General features: G+C 48.5%; 1 protein-coding gene across 6 annotated transcripts in view; it reads left to right on the forward strand.

Annotated features, from left to right (window-relative positions):
* Window positions 1–6898, forward strand: part of Exoc2 (exocyst complex component 2) — a 191953-nt gene extending 185055 nt beyond the window's left edge. For 4 of the 6 annotated variants that reach the window (XM_039095323.2, XM_039095327.2, XM_039095325.2 and 1 more), the window contains exons 29-30: window positions 1863–2009; window positions 5263–5329. In XM_039095323.2, coding sequence (XP_038951251.1) covers window positions 1863–2009; window positions 5263–5314 — 199 coding nt within the window. In that variant the 3' untranslated portion in view covers window positions 5315–5329. Of the gene's footprint in view, window positions 1–1862; window positions 2010–5262; window positions 6296–6858 lie in introns of those variants that run through there. The other 2 variants (XM_039095324.2, XM_039095320.2) reach the window with 2 other exon arrangements.
* Window positions 6899–14044: the final 7146 nt, after the last annotated feature.

A 14044-nucleotide genomic window follows, 5' to 3' on the forward strand; every position in this document is an offset into this window, starting at 1 on the left:
CTCAGATTCTGGACACCCTTTAGTCATTTTGTGACAAACTCTGTAAAGTATCCCACAACCGTTATCTCCCTCTCTATCAGGTAGCTGGTCTCTCCCCACAACTAGCACTTTCACCCTCAGAGGGCCATCATCAGGAGCAGAGGTGACAGCGCTAGTGTGTTTTCTCCCTCTGTCCCACTCAGCTGCACCTACAGATCCAAGATGTAGCAAATGCATTGAAATTTGGGGACAGTAAAACCTCAGAACCTCAGGTCTCCTGCTAATGGCTTCCCTGGAACTTGGCCTCCTGCAAATGGCACAATTGCCTTCCTTAAGTGTCATACAGATCTGAGGACAAATTCTAGATCTTAGTAGCACTAAGTCCAGTTTGCACAAGTCTACAACACTTGTGAAAACAATGTTAACATTAGAGGAAATCAAACATGTGCGGCCACCCGATGTGGTCTTCCCAGTTCTGTCTGTCTGTCTGAAGTTGCTTCACAGTAAATTGCTAGGAAGAGTTCAGGGCATTCAAGCATGTTAAAAGTGAAAGTGATGCTTGAGTATCTATTCCTACAGAGCTTTTCAACGAGGTGCCTTGCCAGGACCAGTCCTGAAAGCAAGAAGGGGTGGGGGAAGGGAGAGCCTAGAGGTGAACAGGTGCTCACATGGTTTCCAATGAGCTTGAAGAGCCTTGGGACTCAGGGAGCCCTTTGCCCCTCATTGACACAGCATCCTCTAGGGCAGTGGTTCTCAACCTGTGGTCACTACCCCTTTTGGGGGTGGCATATCAGATATCCCACATATCAGATATTTACATTATGATTCATAACAGTAGCAAAACTACAGTTATGAAGTAGCAACGAAATACAACATGAGGGGCTGTATTAAAGGGTTGCAGCATTAGGAAGGTTGAGAACCACTGCTCTGGAAGCAGTGAATGCATGCAACATGAAATTAGCATCCTCCCTTCTAGTGACAAGTGATTTGTTTCCACTAACAAAGAGAATATCATGTTTCAGAAGGTCAAAGGCAAAACCTTCAAGCTAGGTCCCATTTCTCTCCTTTTCTCTTTCCTTTTCCTTTTCCTCCAAAGTCTTTGTTAGCCAAAGGGTCCTCATGCTTCCCAGTGCCCTTGAATGCTTGCACCATCTCCTTCCCTTCCTCAGCCTCTCCTGCCAGCCCAGGATACATAGTACATTAGAGACTAGTATGGCCTAGCATATAAGACCCTATCTCAAAGAAGGAGAAGAATTAGATAACCCAAAAGGTTACAACTGTAATTATAGTTAGTGTTCCTCTCACAAAGAAACCCCTAGGCCTAGAAATCTTCCTTCACATGTTTTAAGTATTTAAAGAAAAATTAAATTATTTTGAAATATAAATCCCAAAGATGCCTGTGCTAGAGGATTGGTCCCCAAGCAGGGAGTGAACTCTGAAATGGAAGCAGGACTTATGTTAAAATTTAGGTCATTGGGAGTGTGTCCTTGAAATAGATTATAGCACCTCGAGCCTGTCTTTGACCCTGTGCCCATTCCCAGCCATGAAAGAAGTGATGTCTCTCCACCACGTGACAAGCTTTTATAGAGCCCACTCCAGTGGAAATCAATGCACCACGGATAAAGCCCTCCCAAGTGATCCATGGGAAACCTTTCTTCTTTATAAGGTAACTGGGTTTCCTCAGGTGTTTATCGATGTGATGCAAGGCTGTCAGATCTCTCTCAGAACATAGGAGACGACACTCTATGCTCCAGTTCTAAGATCAGTGACATGCGCCATTCACTGTCTCACCTAACGAGAGGCTAGAGTCTGGTTACCAGTGGCCAGTGACACCAAGCAACCAACCCACAGTCATGGTCTGCTCGTTTGCTTTGGTTTTACAGTTGTCTCCTGAAGATCCCAAGGTACTGCTGTAAGTGGTGTCTAAGTCCGGGCCCAGGAGGAAGACAGGCAAAGTCCTCCTGCAGTCTCTGTTCACAAGAAGCTGGAAAAACCACTCCACCTGCCAGGAAGTGTCACATCTCTGCTTGGTGAGAACTCGGTCACTTTAGGGGCCTCCCGTACGTGTCATGGCTTCTTGGAAGGAGAACAGAATTGGGTCTTCCTAGGGGTGAAGAAGCGGGAGGTGGCACTTGGCCCATCACATGCCCTCCTGGCCGTTATAACCGGTGGCTCTGCTTGATCCCTCACATTAGCAGACCCTCTCTGTACAGCATCACTCTCATAGGCACACATGCCTCACTAGTTCCCTCTAGAAACATTCTCTTCTTTCAGGGCACCCATACACCTGCTGAGTCCCTCAGTTCTCCTCTGTCTAGTCACTCCTTGGATGAACCTGACTCAGCATTCTGACAATTCATCTCGTCTCACTGACTTTCATCAGTTACCTCCAAACTGCAGCTGCCAAGATCACTGTCTCGGGAGCCATGAAATACGGCCCTCCCTAGCTTCCTGGTCAACCTGTGATTCTCCTCCTTACCCTGGCACTCGCTTCTCCTTGTCTCTCTGATCCTGTTCTTGGCAGCTCTCAGGTCTCAATGCCATGACCTTGGGCTCTGTAGCCATGCTTCAGCACAGGTACAGCTCTCAGCGAGCCTCTGATCATCTGATGAGCAGTTACACATGCCCAGGACCTTTCTTGATGCTCCCCTCTGTCCTGTACCCACATCTAACCTTACCACAGCTATGATAATCTCAGAACTTTCCCACAGTTCTCATCCTGTCCTCACTGGCACTGTGGTAGCCTGTCACTGCCCCCTCTCCTACCATGGCCTCCTGACATGTAGACCTTATGTGGTACCCTCTAGAGTAGAAGTTGGCTCTCCACCCAGAGACCCAACCCACAGCCACCTTTGGCACCCAAGCAAAGCTGCTGTCCTGTCAGCCCATCCTATCTCCTCCTTTGCCTCTGCCCCTTTCCTGGGCTCTAGTGACAGTGGCTCCATGCTCTCCTGGCCCTCACTGGAACCACTGACCACATGCCTTCCTGCACTTCTGGATTGTTCCTCCCATCAGGCACGTATGGGACACTTGGGAAATACGACAGGTTCCTGTTGGGTATGAGGACTTGATTTAGGGAAGCTCATTTTCCTCAGCTGTAAATGAGGATTCCCTTCAATACGTTCTAGGCTTCTTTACACAAGGCAGACTCTAGAAAAATGCTGAATTGCTGGAGGAAAACACCAGACTGCCTGGCTCTGACAACTGCAGTCCATTTGCACATAGTCCTGAAAGGGTGACATATAAGACCACGTCATAGACAGAGCTGGTTGCTTCCGAGGATTCTCTGGCTTGCAGATTATGTTTCCTTTTATCCTCTCACATGCAGACCTCATTGAGTTCCCTCAGTGTATGCCTATGTTCTTTTGTGTCCTGAGAGTGGTGTGTGTGTGTGTGTGTGTGTGTGTGTGTGTGTGTGTGTGTGTGTGTGCAATTTTAAATAAGATCACTTCTCAACCTAAGACTCGATGATTAAGCTAAGGTCTCCAGCCGTTCATAATTCAGTGTTGAAGACTTAGGCAGCACATCAGCCCCCTGCTTGCCCCACTGCCCTTGGGTTTCCCCAGTGCTTCCAGCCCACTTCAGCCTGCCTTCCACTGAGGGCTTCTTGGTTTCTTGTAAAAGACGAGATTAGAGTAACCCTGACTTCATTCCCACCTCGTTTCATAAACAAGACAGGGAAATGCCAACGCCACGCAGGCCGTTCCTCAAACCACCTTGTTTTTGAGCTCAGCGATGGAAACACACCACTTCCTTCCACTGAGTCAGGCAAAGCCGCGCCTCTTTTTCGAAGAGCCGTGGCAGCTGCCTGTGCCAGCTAAACAGGATTAAGCTCTGTATCACTGTTTCCACCAAGAAAGTTGACTTTCCCAGTGGAACTCATCACTGAGGCTGTGGCTTACGTTTCTGTTGTTGTTTGGTATGAGTTTTTTTTTTTTCAATTGCGTAAGTCATTCACTAAATAGGTTAAAGAGGTGAGGAGGATGTGCTGACTGCTCTCCCCAACCTAAGGCAGCCCAGGAGGGCTCCTCATACCCATACCTAGGAGACCATTGGGACCATCTACTCCAACCAAAGATGGGAAGCTGAAATGATGGATGGATACCCCTGTCTGGACAAGACAGGAAGATAGAGCCAAGGAACAGGAAAACCACTTGCAGGATACACACAGCACCTTGTCAACCATGTTCCTCTTGACCACCATCTTTTATATACTGAATGTTGTCTACACGCGAGCTGTCCAGCTGCTTCCGGGAGAATAGGCTCCCATGCCAGCTCCTGCTCGGTGCCGCTGCCCATCTCCCTCACTGCACATACTAACCCAACTAAGTAGCATCTACTTAGGCTTCCTCTTCAGAAGTGCATCTGCCTTGAGCTGGGTCTCCCCTCCAAGACATGCTTTCTCACTCTTCATCTGTCTTCTGTAGGGAGTCAAGCAAGCAAGACAAGTCCTGAGAGTTGTGTTAAAGGGTATTGGAAGCCCTAACCCAGAAACTAAGCAAGTTGTAGGAATTAGACTCTGGGGTGGGAGGCTAAGAGACAGGCTCAAAACATTTCCAAAGAAAATACAGCAGCATTGAATCTGGTGGTCTCTCAGACCCCACCAAAACCTAGCACATTGTTTCCTTGGTTTCCTAAAAGTCTGTGGACCTGGGGCGAGGGGCCTGGCACTTTAAGACAGCTGTCCTATTTCTGATTGGTTCATATCTCCCTAAGGCTCATCACCAGGACCCCATGTTTGGGTTTCTGGTCCCTGAAACCCCACTGCCTTGCTGTTGTGTTGATAAAAAGATAAAGAGGAGGGGGATATGTTCTATGGCGATGTGGTGAGGTATGGGGAAGGGGGTGCCTCAGTGGGCCCATGCTGAGACCTCCCTTCCCCCTGGAGGACCAGCCACACAGTATAGTATAGAATAGAGTTTATTCAAGGCATGTGGGGGGGAGTTAAGAGGGTAGTAAGGGAGAGAGAGAGAGAGAGAGAGAGAGAGAGAGAGAGAGAGAGAGAGAGAAGTAGAGGTAAAGAAATAGAAGAGTAGAGGCCAGCCATGAGCACATGGAGAGAAGGGGAAGGAGAATGGAAAGAAAAGGGACAAAGGTGGGTGAGAGAGTAGGAGCAAGATGGCAAGAGAGAGCAAGAGGGAGCAAGAAGGTGAGGAGGGGGCAAGCAGCCCCTTTTATAGTGTGAGGCCTACCTGGCTATTGCCAGGTAATTGTGGGGGTGGAGCTGAGACAGAATGCTAACACTTGTCATGTCTGACCTTACAGCGCCATATTTTATTCCAGGTGCCATATCTTGGCATGGTCCACCTCTGGAAATGAGGCGTGGCTCTTCTAGCCTTCACCTGTGGGCTTTTGTTTTCCCTGATCTTCCACTACTGAAACAGCAGAACTGAACGGAGTGGCCAGTAAGCAGGCCAGCTCAGTTGTGGTGAGCTCATTTAGAGGGATTCTAATGAACCTTGCTACTTCAAACTCTGAAAAACCAGAGGAAGAAGAAAAGAAACCAAATCAAAACACAATCATCATAGTCATCTGAGAAGGAAAAACAAGTTGGGTTTCAGAGCCTGTGGACGGGTGGCTGCGTTTCCATTGTCTGCCACTCTGCAACCCTTGCCTTCTCTAGAACCATCTTTTGTTTCCTCCTCACGAGTTGTGGTTTACTCTTTGATTTCAAACTCATTCAACTTCCATTCAGCAAAATCTCAATGAGTATGTTACCAAATCCATTAACCAACTGTTTTCTGCCCTGCTGTGACCTGGACCCCTTGGCTGTGTGTAGCCAAGCCTTGTAGGCTCCATTAGCACCATCTTCCCCTAGACTGGCCCCCCTCTATGCCAGGAGACACTGCCAAGGCCCCATCTCAGGCCCTGGGAAGCATTTGCTCCCTAGGTATAAAATTCCTGTATTACTTATTTTCCTTCATTGAGCACTTGGGCCATCACTGCCTTGACCCTCCCCAGAACACACTCATTGCAGCCCTGAAAATTCAGCCATATATTTTACCTTTTCTACTCAACAGAGAGTGGTATTTGAGGACTCCCCAAATGCCCAACTCTTCTGTAGCAGGACTTATATTGTGCAGACTTGACCACAGCATAAGGGAGATAGGAACATTCACAACAATGAGGCAAAAATACAGAAGCCAAGTCCAAGGCATCCACTGCAGAGTCCAACCTCCAAAATGTCTATTTAGTTTTGGTGTCTAGAGGGTACCAGGGGGAATGGGGGAGCACATATGTGATGTCCCTATTTCTTAAATGTGTTTAATTCTGTTGCAATAAAGCCCAGACTAATGTATAATTCTTATTTAATTAATATATGACTACTTGTATCACATTTTTTTCAGACTATAAAACCCTCAGAAGGCTGAGGCAGAAGGATCACAAGCTCAAGGCCAACCTGGGTTATATAGCAAGATCTTGTTTAAAGAAAGAAGGGAAAATAAAAGGAGAATTAAATGTGCTGGAAGTCCCAGCCCCTCTCACCTTCTCCCACTAGAGGGATAGCCCTGCTCCTAACAATAACACGAGTTTGGCCTAGAACATCAGAGGAAAGTACAGCATCCCATGTCCACTAGGAAACAACTGAGGTGCCCGTTGTGAGCACCAAGGCCAAGGTCCTACCACCACAGAGCCTGGTTAGAGGCTTATGCTGGGAATCAGTTGGGAGCTGGGGTGGGGAACACCTCGGTCAGGTACTCTTGACCTATAAGCAATGAACACAGAAGGCAGAACAGCCGAAGGCTTCTTCCATCTGACCGTCCAGAGAGAACGTCCTCCTCTCCACAGAGGCAGACTTCCGTCCACGTGACAGTTTTGTCTAACAAAGCCTCCTTTGCTTACCGTTGAAATCCCTGTCTTTCTTTTCTGTGCTTCCAGCCTGTGGAATTCAGTCCTTTCTTAAATGATCCATACTGCACCTCACCCAAGGCTACAGACACAGCAGAGGAGTGAAGGCCAAACCCTTGCGGATAATAATCTCTCTCTGGCTCCCATGAAGAATCTTTGAGACTTTGAAGAGACATTTAGGAATTCCATAAGCTAGATGAGTTGTGTAAAACAGCAGCTGAGCTATTATGATTGGTGGTTTATTAATTATTGTTATTGTTGTTGTTATTACTGTTGTTGCTTTTTTATTATTACTATTTGCATAGAAAATGAAAGGCAAATAGTCTAAGACTAAAAGCAAGAGACTGTTAAGGGCCACGTAGCTCCTATAAATGGAGTGTGTTTATCCCAGCAAACATAGAACGATTGTCTATTACGAAGGTCTCAGAGGTGGGACCCAGAGGAAAGGGTTTGTTGGTTTACACATTCCAGTCAGACTCTGTCACTGGAGGAAGTCAGCAGGAACTCAAGCAGGAACCTGGAGGCAGGAGCTGAAGCAGAGTCCAAAGAAAGACCGCTGACTAGCTTGCCCTCTGTGTCTTGGTCAGCTTCCCTTTTGTACAACCCATGACCACCAGTCCAGAGACAGCATCTCCCACAGTGGGCAGGGCCCTCCCACATCAATCATTAAACAAGAAAATGTCCTCACAGACTTGCCTCCAGGCCAGCCTAATGAAGGCACTGTCTCAGTTAAGGTTCCCTCCCCCTGAATCATTCTAGTTTGTGTCAATTTGACAAAAACTGGTGTGAGTTGCATGTCTTTTGAGGGTCCTTGTGATTAATGGCCTGGTTTCCAGGCTGGAGCCATTTGTAAATGATAGAACATTTAGGAGTTAGGACCCAGTGTGAGGTTCTTACATCAGAGGAATATGTCCCTCAAGGGACTGTGGGAATCTCAGCTCCTCCCTAACTTCCTGTGGGAGATGTAAACTTCCCACACACATGCACACACATGCTCAAGTTCCTCCAACCTGAAGTGACTGTGGTAGGAGTTCTTCGCCAGACATGAGCTGATAGAGATACCACACCCTACACCTCCAAGACTGAGCTAAATCAACTGCCCCGGGTATTTTATTGCAGTACTGAAAGCTGACTAATGCTTTGTGCTGACTGACGGAGCCAAATTAAACGTCAGCAACAGAGAATTAAGAAGCCAAGTCCTGTGTTTAGTAACACGGCTTCACTGTCCCACAGTCATGGAAGACCTTTTCTTTTACAAGCAATCAACAAAATTACATTTATACTGTGGTTTCAGCCAGCATACCAATATGCACAGGCACTGGAAGGGAACATTGTTCTTTGGTGGATGTTCAGGATCCCTTCCCAAGAGGGATGGTGCTGAAGAGCCCCGCCCCAGGATATGTGGCAATGAGGAGCCCCTCAAGGTATGGTGCTAAGGAGCACCCCCAGGAGACAGAGATGGAGAAGAGCTTCTAGCTTTTCACTTGTTCCTTCCACCATCGAGATGTCCCTGCACTAAGGAGGCAGGGTGCCCATGAGAAGCAGGTCCCTCCTCCTGGGCCTTGGACTGTGCAGTTGTAACTTGTGAACTACATGTGTTCCACAATGACCACCACCACCACCACCACCCTGGAATTTCCTTCACGATCACTTAAGTGTCTGATCAGGAAACAGGAAACAAATATGGTTGTCACAGAGGCTTCGAAGCTATGGAGGTGACTATGTAGCTGAACGCTGTGAGAGAACTGAAGGAGACCTGTTTCCTAAGACATGTAAACTCTGACTCTGATTTGTTCCTAGGGGTCTAAAAATAGGACTGCGCATATGTGGTTGATTGACCAGTGCTGGATTCACCTGAGATGATGGGTCAACCATGGTTGACCCTATTTTGAGTATGTGTGGTGGGGGAGTGACAACACTCAGGGCCACATCCAAACTCAGGATCCCCTCATTTTTTATCCCACTCCCCTGGAGCCCAGGACTGTCCCTGAATATTGGCAGCCTTGATGCGTCACTAAACAGCCTCCCACCTCTCTCTCTCTCTCTCTCTCTCTCTCTCTCTCTCTCTCTGTGTGTGTGTGTGTGTGTGTGTGTGTGTGTGTGTGTGTGTGTATTGGGAGGGATAGGTTTTCACTGCTCTATCCCCTCCCTTCATGCTGTAGCCTCATGGTGAGAAGGAAGTGCCTCCCTGGACATGGTACACCAGGAGAAAGCTGTAACGACCCGTCACAGTGAACCAGTAAAGGGGAAATCGAAAACAGCTGTTCTTACCAGCCTAGTACATGACCCAGGCCTGGGCCTCTCCCAGGAGTGAGGCCAGGTACACCGGCACATCTCCCCTCTTCTGAGCCTGCATCCTGACTGCTCCCACACAGACTATGACTGACTCATCAGTCAGCCCATCCAGAGAGGTTGCTCCAGAACTTCCCCGTAGAGCGTGAAAAGGGCCACTTTCTTAAGATTGGAGCCACAGGGTTTCTTGTGAGATGGTAGAATATGGACGGGGAGGCCTTCAGTTGTTGCCAGGCAAACAGAAACTCTATCCTCATGGGACAGCCCTCTGGTGCCATACTATGATGTGGACAGAGTTCCTAAGGAAAACTGCACATGGTGCGCACCTGCAGTCTGAAAGGAGGTGCTGTAACATCCCTTGAGAGCTTGCAGAAACCCCCACCTTCCAAATCTCACCATCGGAGTACTAAGCAGGGCGCATGGCAGCATTGGAGTGGGAGCTTGGGTGTGGGATGATCAGGCCGGGCCAGCCGATTGGGCTGGGGGAAGAAGGAAAGATGCAGGGACTGAGCTGCGAGCTGGTAGCAGGCAGGTTCCTCCAGTATGTTACTCATGTGTGTGCCCTTGGCAAGGGGAAGGAAAAACTGGCACACTGTGCACCCACATGAGATGACACAAGTCATTTCCTCTCATACTCGGCCTGTTGTAGTAGGTGACAGAGGGAGGGACACTTCAAAAGCATGACGTCTTTCCATGATGTCTCTGAACAGCTGAGACTATCCGGAAAGGGAAATGAAGCTATAGATAGCCACTTAGGTGGCCTGCATGTTCCCGGCTTCCCTAGGCAGTGGTCGGCTGGGATGGGATGCTGGAATCTGTTGTGATGGTAGATGGGGTGGGTGGGGTGAGATGAAGTGGGGTGGGTGGAGTGGGATGGGGTGGGGTAGGATGGGATGAAGTGGGGTGGAGTGGGATGGGATAGGATGAGATAGGGTGGGTGGGGTGGAATGTGTTGGGGTGGGATGGATTAGGGTGGGGTGGTGTGGGATGAGATGAAGTGGGGTGGGTGGGATGGGGTGTGATGGGGTGTGGTGGGGTGTGGGGGGTGTGGGAGGATGGATTGGATGGGATGAGATGGGTTGGGGTGGGATGAGGACGAAGAACACCTTCTGGCTGGCATGAAGTTCAGGGCAAAGACTGTTTGCTAGGAAGATGAGACAAGAAGCAGACGTCTCAGCAGACAGAACCCCCAAGCAGGGGCACTTGGTCCCGGGTGTGCCCACACTACCGAGCCTGTTGTAGTTTGCCTCGTAGCGACCCTTCTCTGAACCACAGATAAGGGGTGGAAACGGAGGTGATGATGTGAGGGAAAGGTGTCTGCCTGACTGGAAAGTGCTGGACAGATGTCAGACACTTCATGGCTACTGCAGCCACAGATCAGAGGTCAGAGGTCACAAAGCCCATGACTGTCATGTCTCCATGTGGCTGCAGTGAGATGATCTTGCACAACAGTTCTCAACAAGCTGACTTCTGAGAACAACTCCTACAACACCCTCTCCTCAGGCTCCAGTTTCCAAGGCCCAGTCTGGCAGGAGTGACCTAGCTACACCCCGTCAGCCTATCATCAGGAGCCTCCTGGGAAATTTTCATTTCCTCATGTTTTCTAATATTGTAAGATACTCTTTGGGGCCATTGCATGGGTGTGGATGCAATATGCACCGAGAAGAAAATGTTATTGTCGGTGGCAGTGGATTGGTAAACGTGCTTGGTGCTTTACTTCGGGAAATAGGAAGTCATTTTTTTTCCTGCTCAATTCAGACAAACCCAAATAAAGGAAAATGATAGATATTAGGATACTGTAATTGCTTAGCACATCTCTCTTACGTAAGAAGTAAGCTGAGCCCTGAGCTTTAAAGGGGGTTTGCTTGGCATGATGTCTAGCCTGTGTTTCCATACAGTCCCGGGGGAGGGAGTGGTAGGAGTCACAAACTCTGGCCGTAAGTAGAAAAAGACTGGATCTGTGATGGATGACTTGTGTGCTGTTCCCTCTACATCAGTTAGTTGAGGAGTGGTGACAGGAAACATGACCAATGCAGAAAAGCGTTTGTGCTTTCTGCAGATGAGCTGTAAAAGGACCGTAAAATATAAGCGTGTGAGGCATCCTGGGATCACTACTGTACACATCAAAAATGGCTAATGATATCAGAACTGTTTTCACAGATATAGAATCAAATCCAAGAAACAGGTCTTAGCTCAAGTCTGTAGTTTGCAGTCACGATAAGTTGCTAGGTACTGACAGCCATAAAGGAGGGGAGGCCAAGACATTGATCTCTCTGCCACACACCCTTGCCCCCACCAACCCAGGGAGTGGATATGCAAACAAAAGTGTTTCTAGAAGACTTAAATGGGTCTTGTTAACTCCTTCACAGAGAACAGGTACAACCTCTGTGCCACTTCATACGTGTGTGTCCATGTGCTATCTATGTCCTCAAGTACACCACATGCACACCGAGGGCAGGGATCCATTGCTCAACACCCTCCTGCAGACGGACAAATGGAGGCATGAAGACCACACAGCCAGGTTGCCAGAGGTGAACCCAGGCTCCCCAACAATCCAGGTGACCTCCTCTTTCTCCTTCACCTGTCAAGAGGGATGGCTGTAATAGTACCTTCCACACTGACCAGTTTCAATAAATCTACTAACATCTTTCAGTTGATTTTCTTAAATCTACCCTTCTAGTCCAGAAGGGAGTTGGGGGGGGGGGGAGAGAAGGAGTGCGAGGAAGGGAAGAAGGGAAGGAATGAGAGGAAAGGAGGGAAGAAGGGGGAGCAGAAGGAGGAGGAGAAGGAGGAAGAGGAGGTAGAGAAGGAGGAGGAGGAGGTAGAGAAGGAGGAGGAGGAGGGGAGAGAGAGAGAGAGAGAGAGAGAGAGAGAGAGAGAGAGAGAGAGAGAGAGAGAGAAAGAGAGAGAGCACTAACATATTCTAAAAGAATATTGGGCCACCCAGCTTCTGTCAGTTCCACACACTCACAGTTTGGTGCAGGGAAGTCTAGGGAAGTTTCTGAGATATGATTATAGGTCCCTGAGAGTCGCTGTGGCCAGGTGCACCTTTCCCACTGTCATCCTGATGAGAGGCCACCATTTAATTTTGGCTTATTAGGTACAGATTTGAAGAAGGTAAAACAACTAACGGTAAGGAAGCACTCCTGTCCTGTACTTCTGAGGATGTGGACCTCCCCGCAATCCAGGCTGGTTAGAATCTTACCACTACACCTGTCTGAAACTGTTAAAACAACATCCAAAGTCACAATGAGATTGCAAAACAGAGCAGCTACTGTGGGCTCACTATGTGCTAAGGTAAGCTGAGGGCTTACCCAAAAAGGCTGCAGGCAGGAGTCTGTGATGGTCACCCCCCCCCAGGTACATATCAGCATTACTTACAATAACCAAGGATTGTCACATTAAAAAGGGAAACACTGATATGAGGTTGCTAGAGGAGTTAAATCTGTGGAAATGCGGGGAAGAACAGAAATAGCCAGGGGTCAGGGTCGAGGGATGAGGGATGGTTTAACTAAGTGCAGAACTTTAGTTCGGGAAGGGGAAAAGGTCCTGATGGTGGATGGTGGTGAACAAGTCACAGCCACTTGAGTGGCTTTAATTCCACTAAACTGGGTAATTAAAGGTGACTAAGATGACACATTTTAATACGTATGTATTTTAAGAGTTGGACCACACATTTCCTCAGTCTTCAATTCTCTACACACAGCCCGATGCCCTTTACTTCTCTTTAGAGAGGACGTGAGTCATCCTCTTGACCTGCACAACAGTTGCCAGGGAGATCAGGCAAATTCCACATGGCACATCTGTAGCATGACCACATGACACATCTGTAGCGTGACCACATGACACCTCTGTAGCATAGCTGGTATCTTCCAATCCCAGCTGAGGCCATGGCCAGGCTGAGACAGTGGCCAGAAGTCGCTGGTTCTCCTTGCAGGATACCTGGTCTATGAACGGGCCCTGGCTAGGCCATGCCTCTAGGAGACTGTTCTGAAGCGCAACTCCAGGTCCCGACAGAGGATGCAGGTTCCAGCACATGTGAAGAGGTAGCAGAACTGAGAGTATTGATCTTCTGAACATCTGCAGTCTAGCCCTGGGCCCCAGATGCGGCTTCTGTAGCCTTGCCAGCATCCACCCATCAGTGCCTCAGGCTGATAGAGATTCATGTCTCTCCCCTTCTCATCGGTCACCTAATCAAAACCAAATGAGGCTGCTAGCAGGGAACTAGCCTCTAGTGTTTCAGTTCATGCCAGAGGCGATGGCCAAGGATCTGGGGAACTACAGAGCATTTCTAATAACTGAAGAACTGTGTGTGACCCGGGCGTTTTCCCCTCACAAGCTGACAGTTGATCAGCAGAGAATGAAAATGCGATCATAGAAATGAGTCAGAGCTCAGCCTTTTCACGAGGGCCACTCTGCCTCTATCTGACCCCAGGACCACAGCTTCTTCATGTCTTCAGTGCGCATCCCAGCCACAGGGCTCCCCAGGCCAAGGTATGTACTGTCACCTTACTTCATTAGAAAGGGACAGAGTAAACACCTAAAGGATCCCTGTGATCTCGCTACACTGAAGTGACCATTTCTAGCAATGCGATTCTCACTGTGATGATGCACTGTTTACTTTGTGGGCACAATCCGAGGGCTACACAAGTACTACGTCTAGGACCAGCTGACTTCTCCCTGTATGGACTCTTCATATGTCTGGAGATTCTGCCTCTCCCTTTGAGAGACAGAGTTACAGAGAACCCAAGCTGGGCTCTTTCTCACTAAGCTCTTGGTTATTTTAGGCTTATCTCAGTGATTCATCAGTGGAAATTCATCCCCAGTCAGTGAGAGGTCCCTGAGGTATCACCCGAGGGAGACATATCCTATCCCAGCACACAAGCTGCAGGTAGGGAAGAGGTCAGAGGCCCAGAACTCATGT

Source organism: Rattus norvegicus, chromosome 17, assembly GCF_036323735.1.
Source record: "Rattus norvegicus strain BN/NHsdMcwi chromosome 17, GRCr8, whole genome shotgun sequence".
NCBI lineage: Eukaryota > Metazoa > Chordata > Mammalia > Rodentia > Muridae > Rattus > Rattus norvegicus.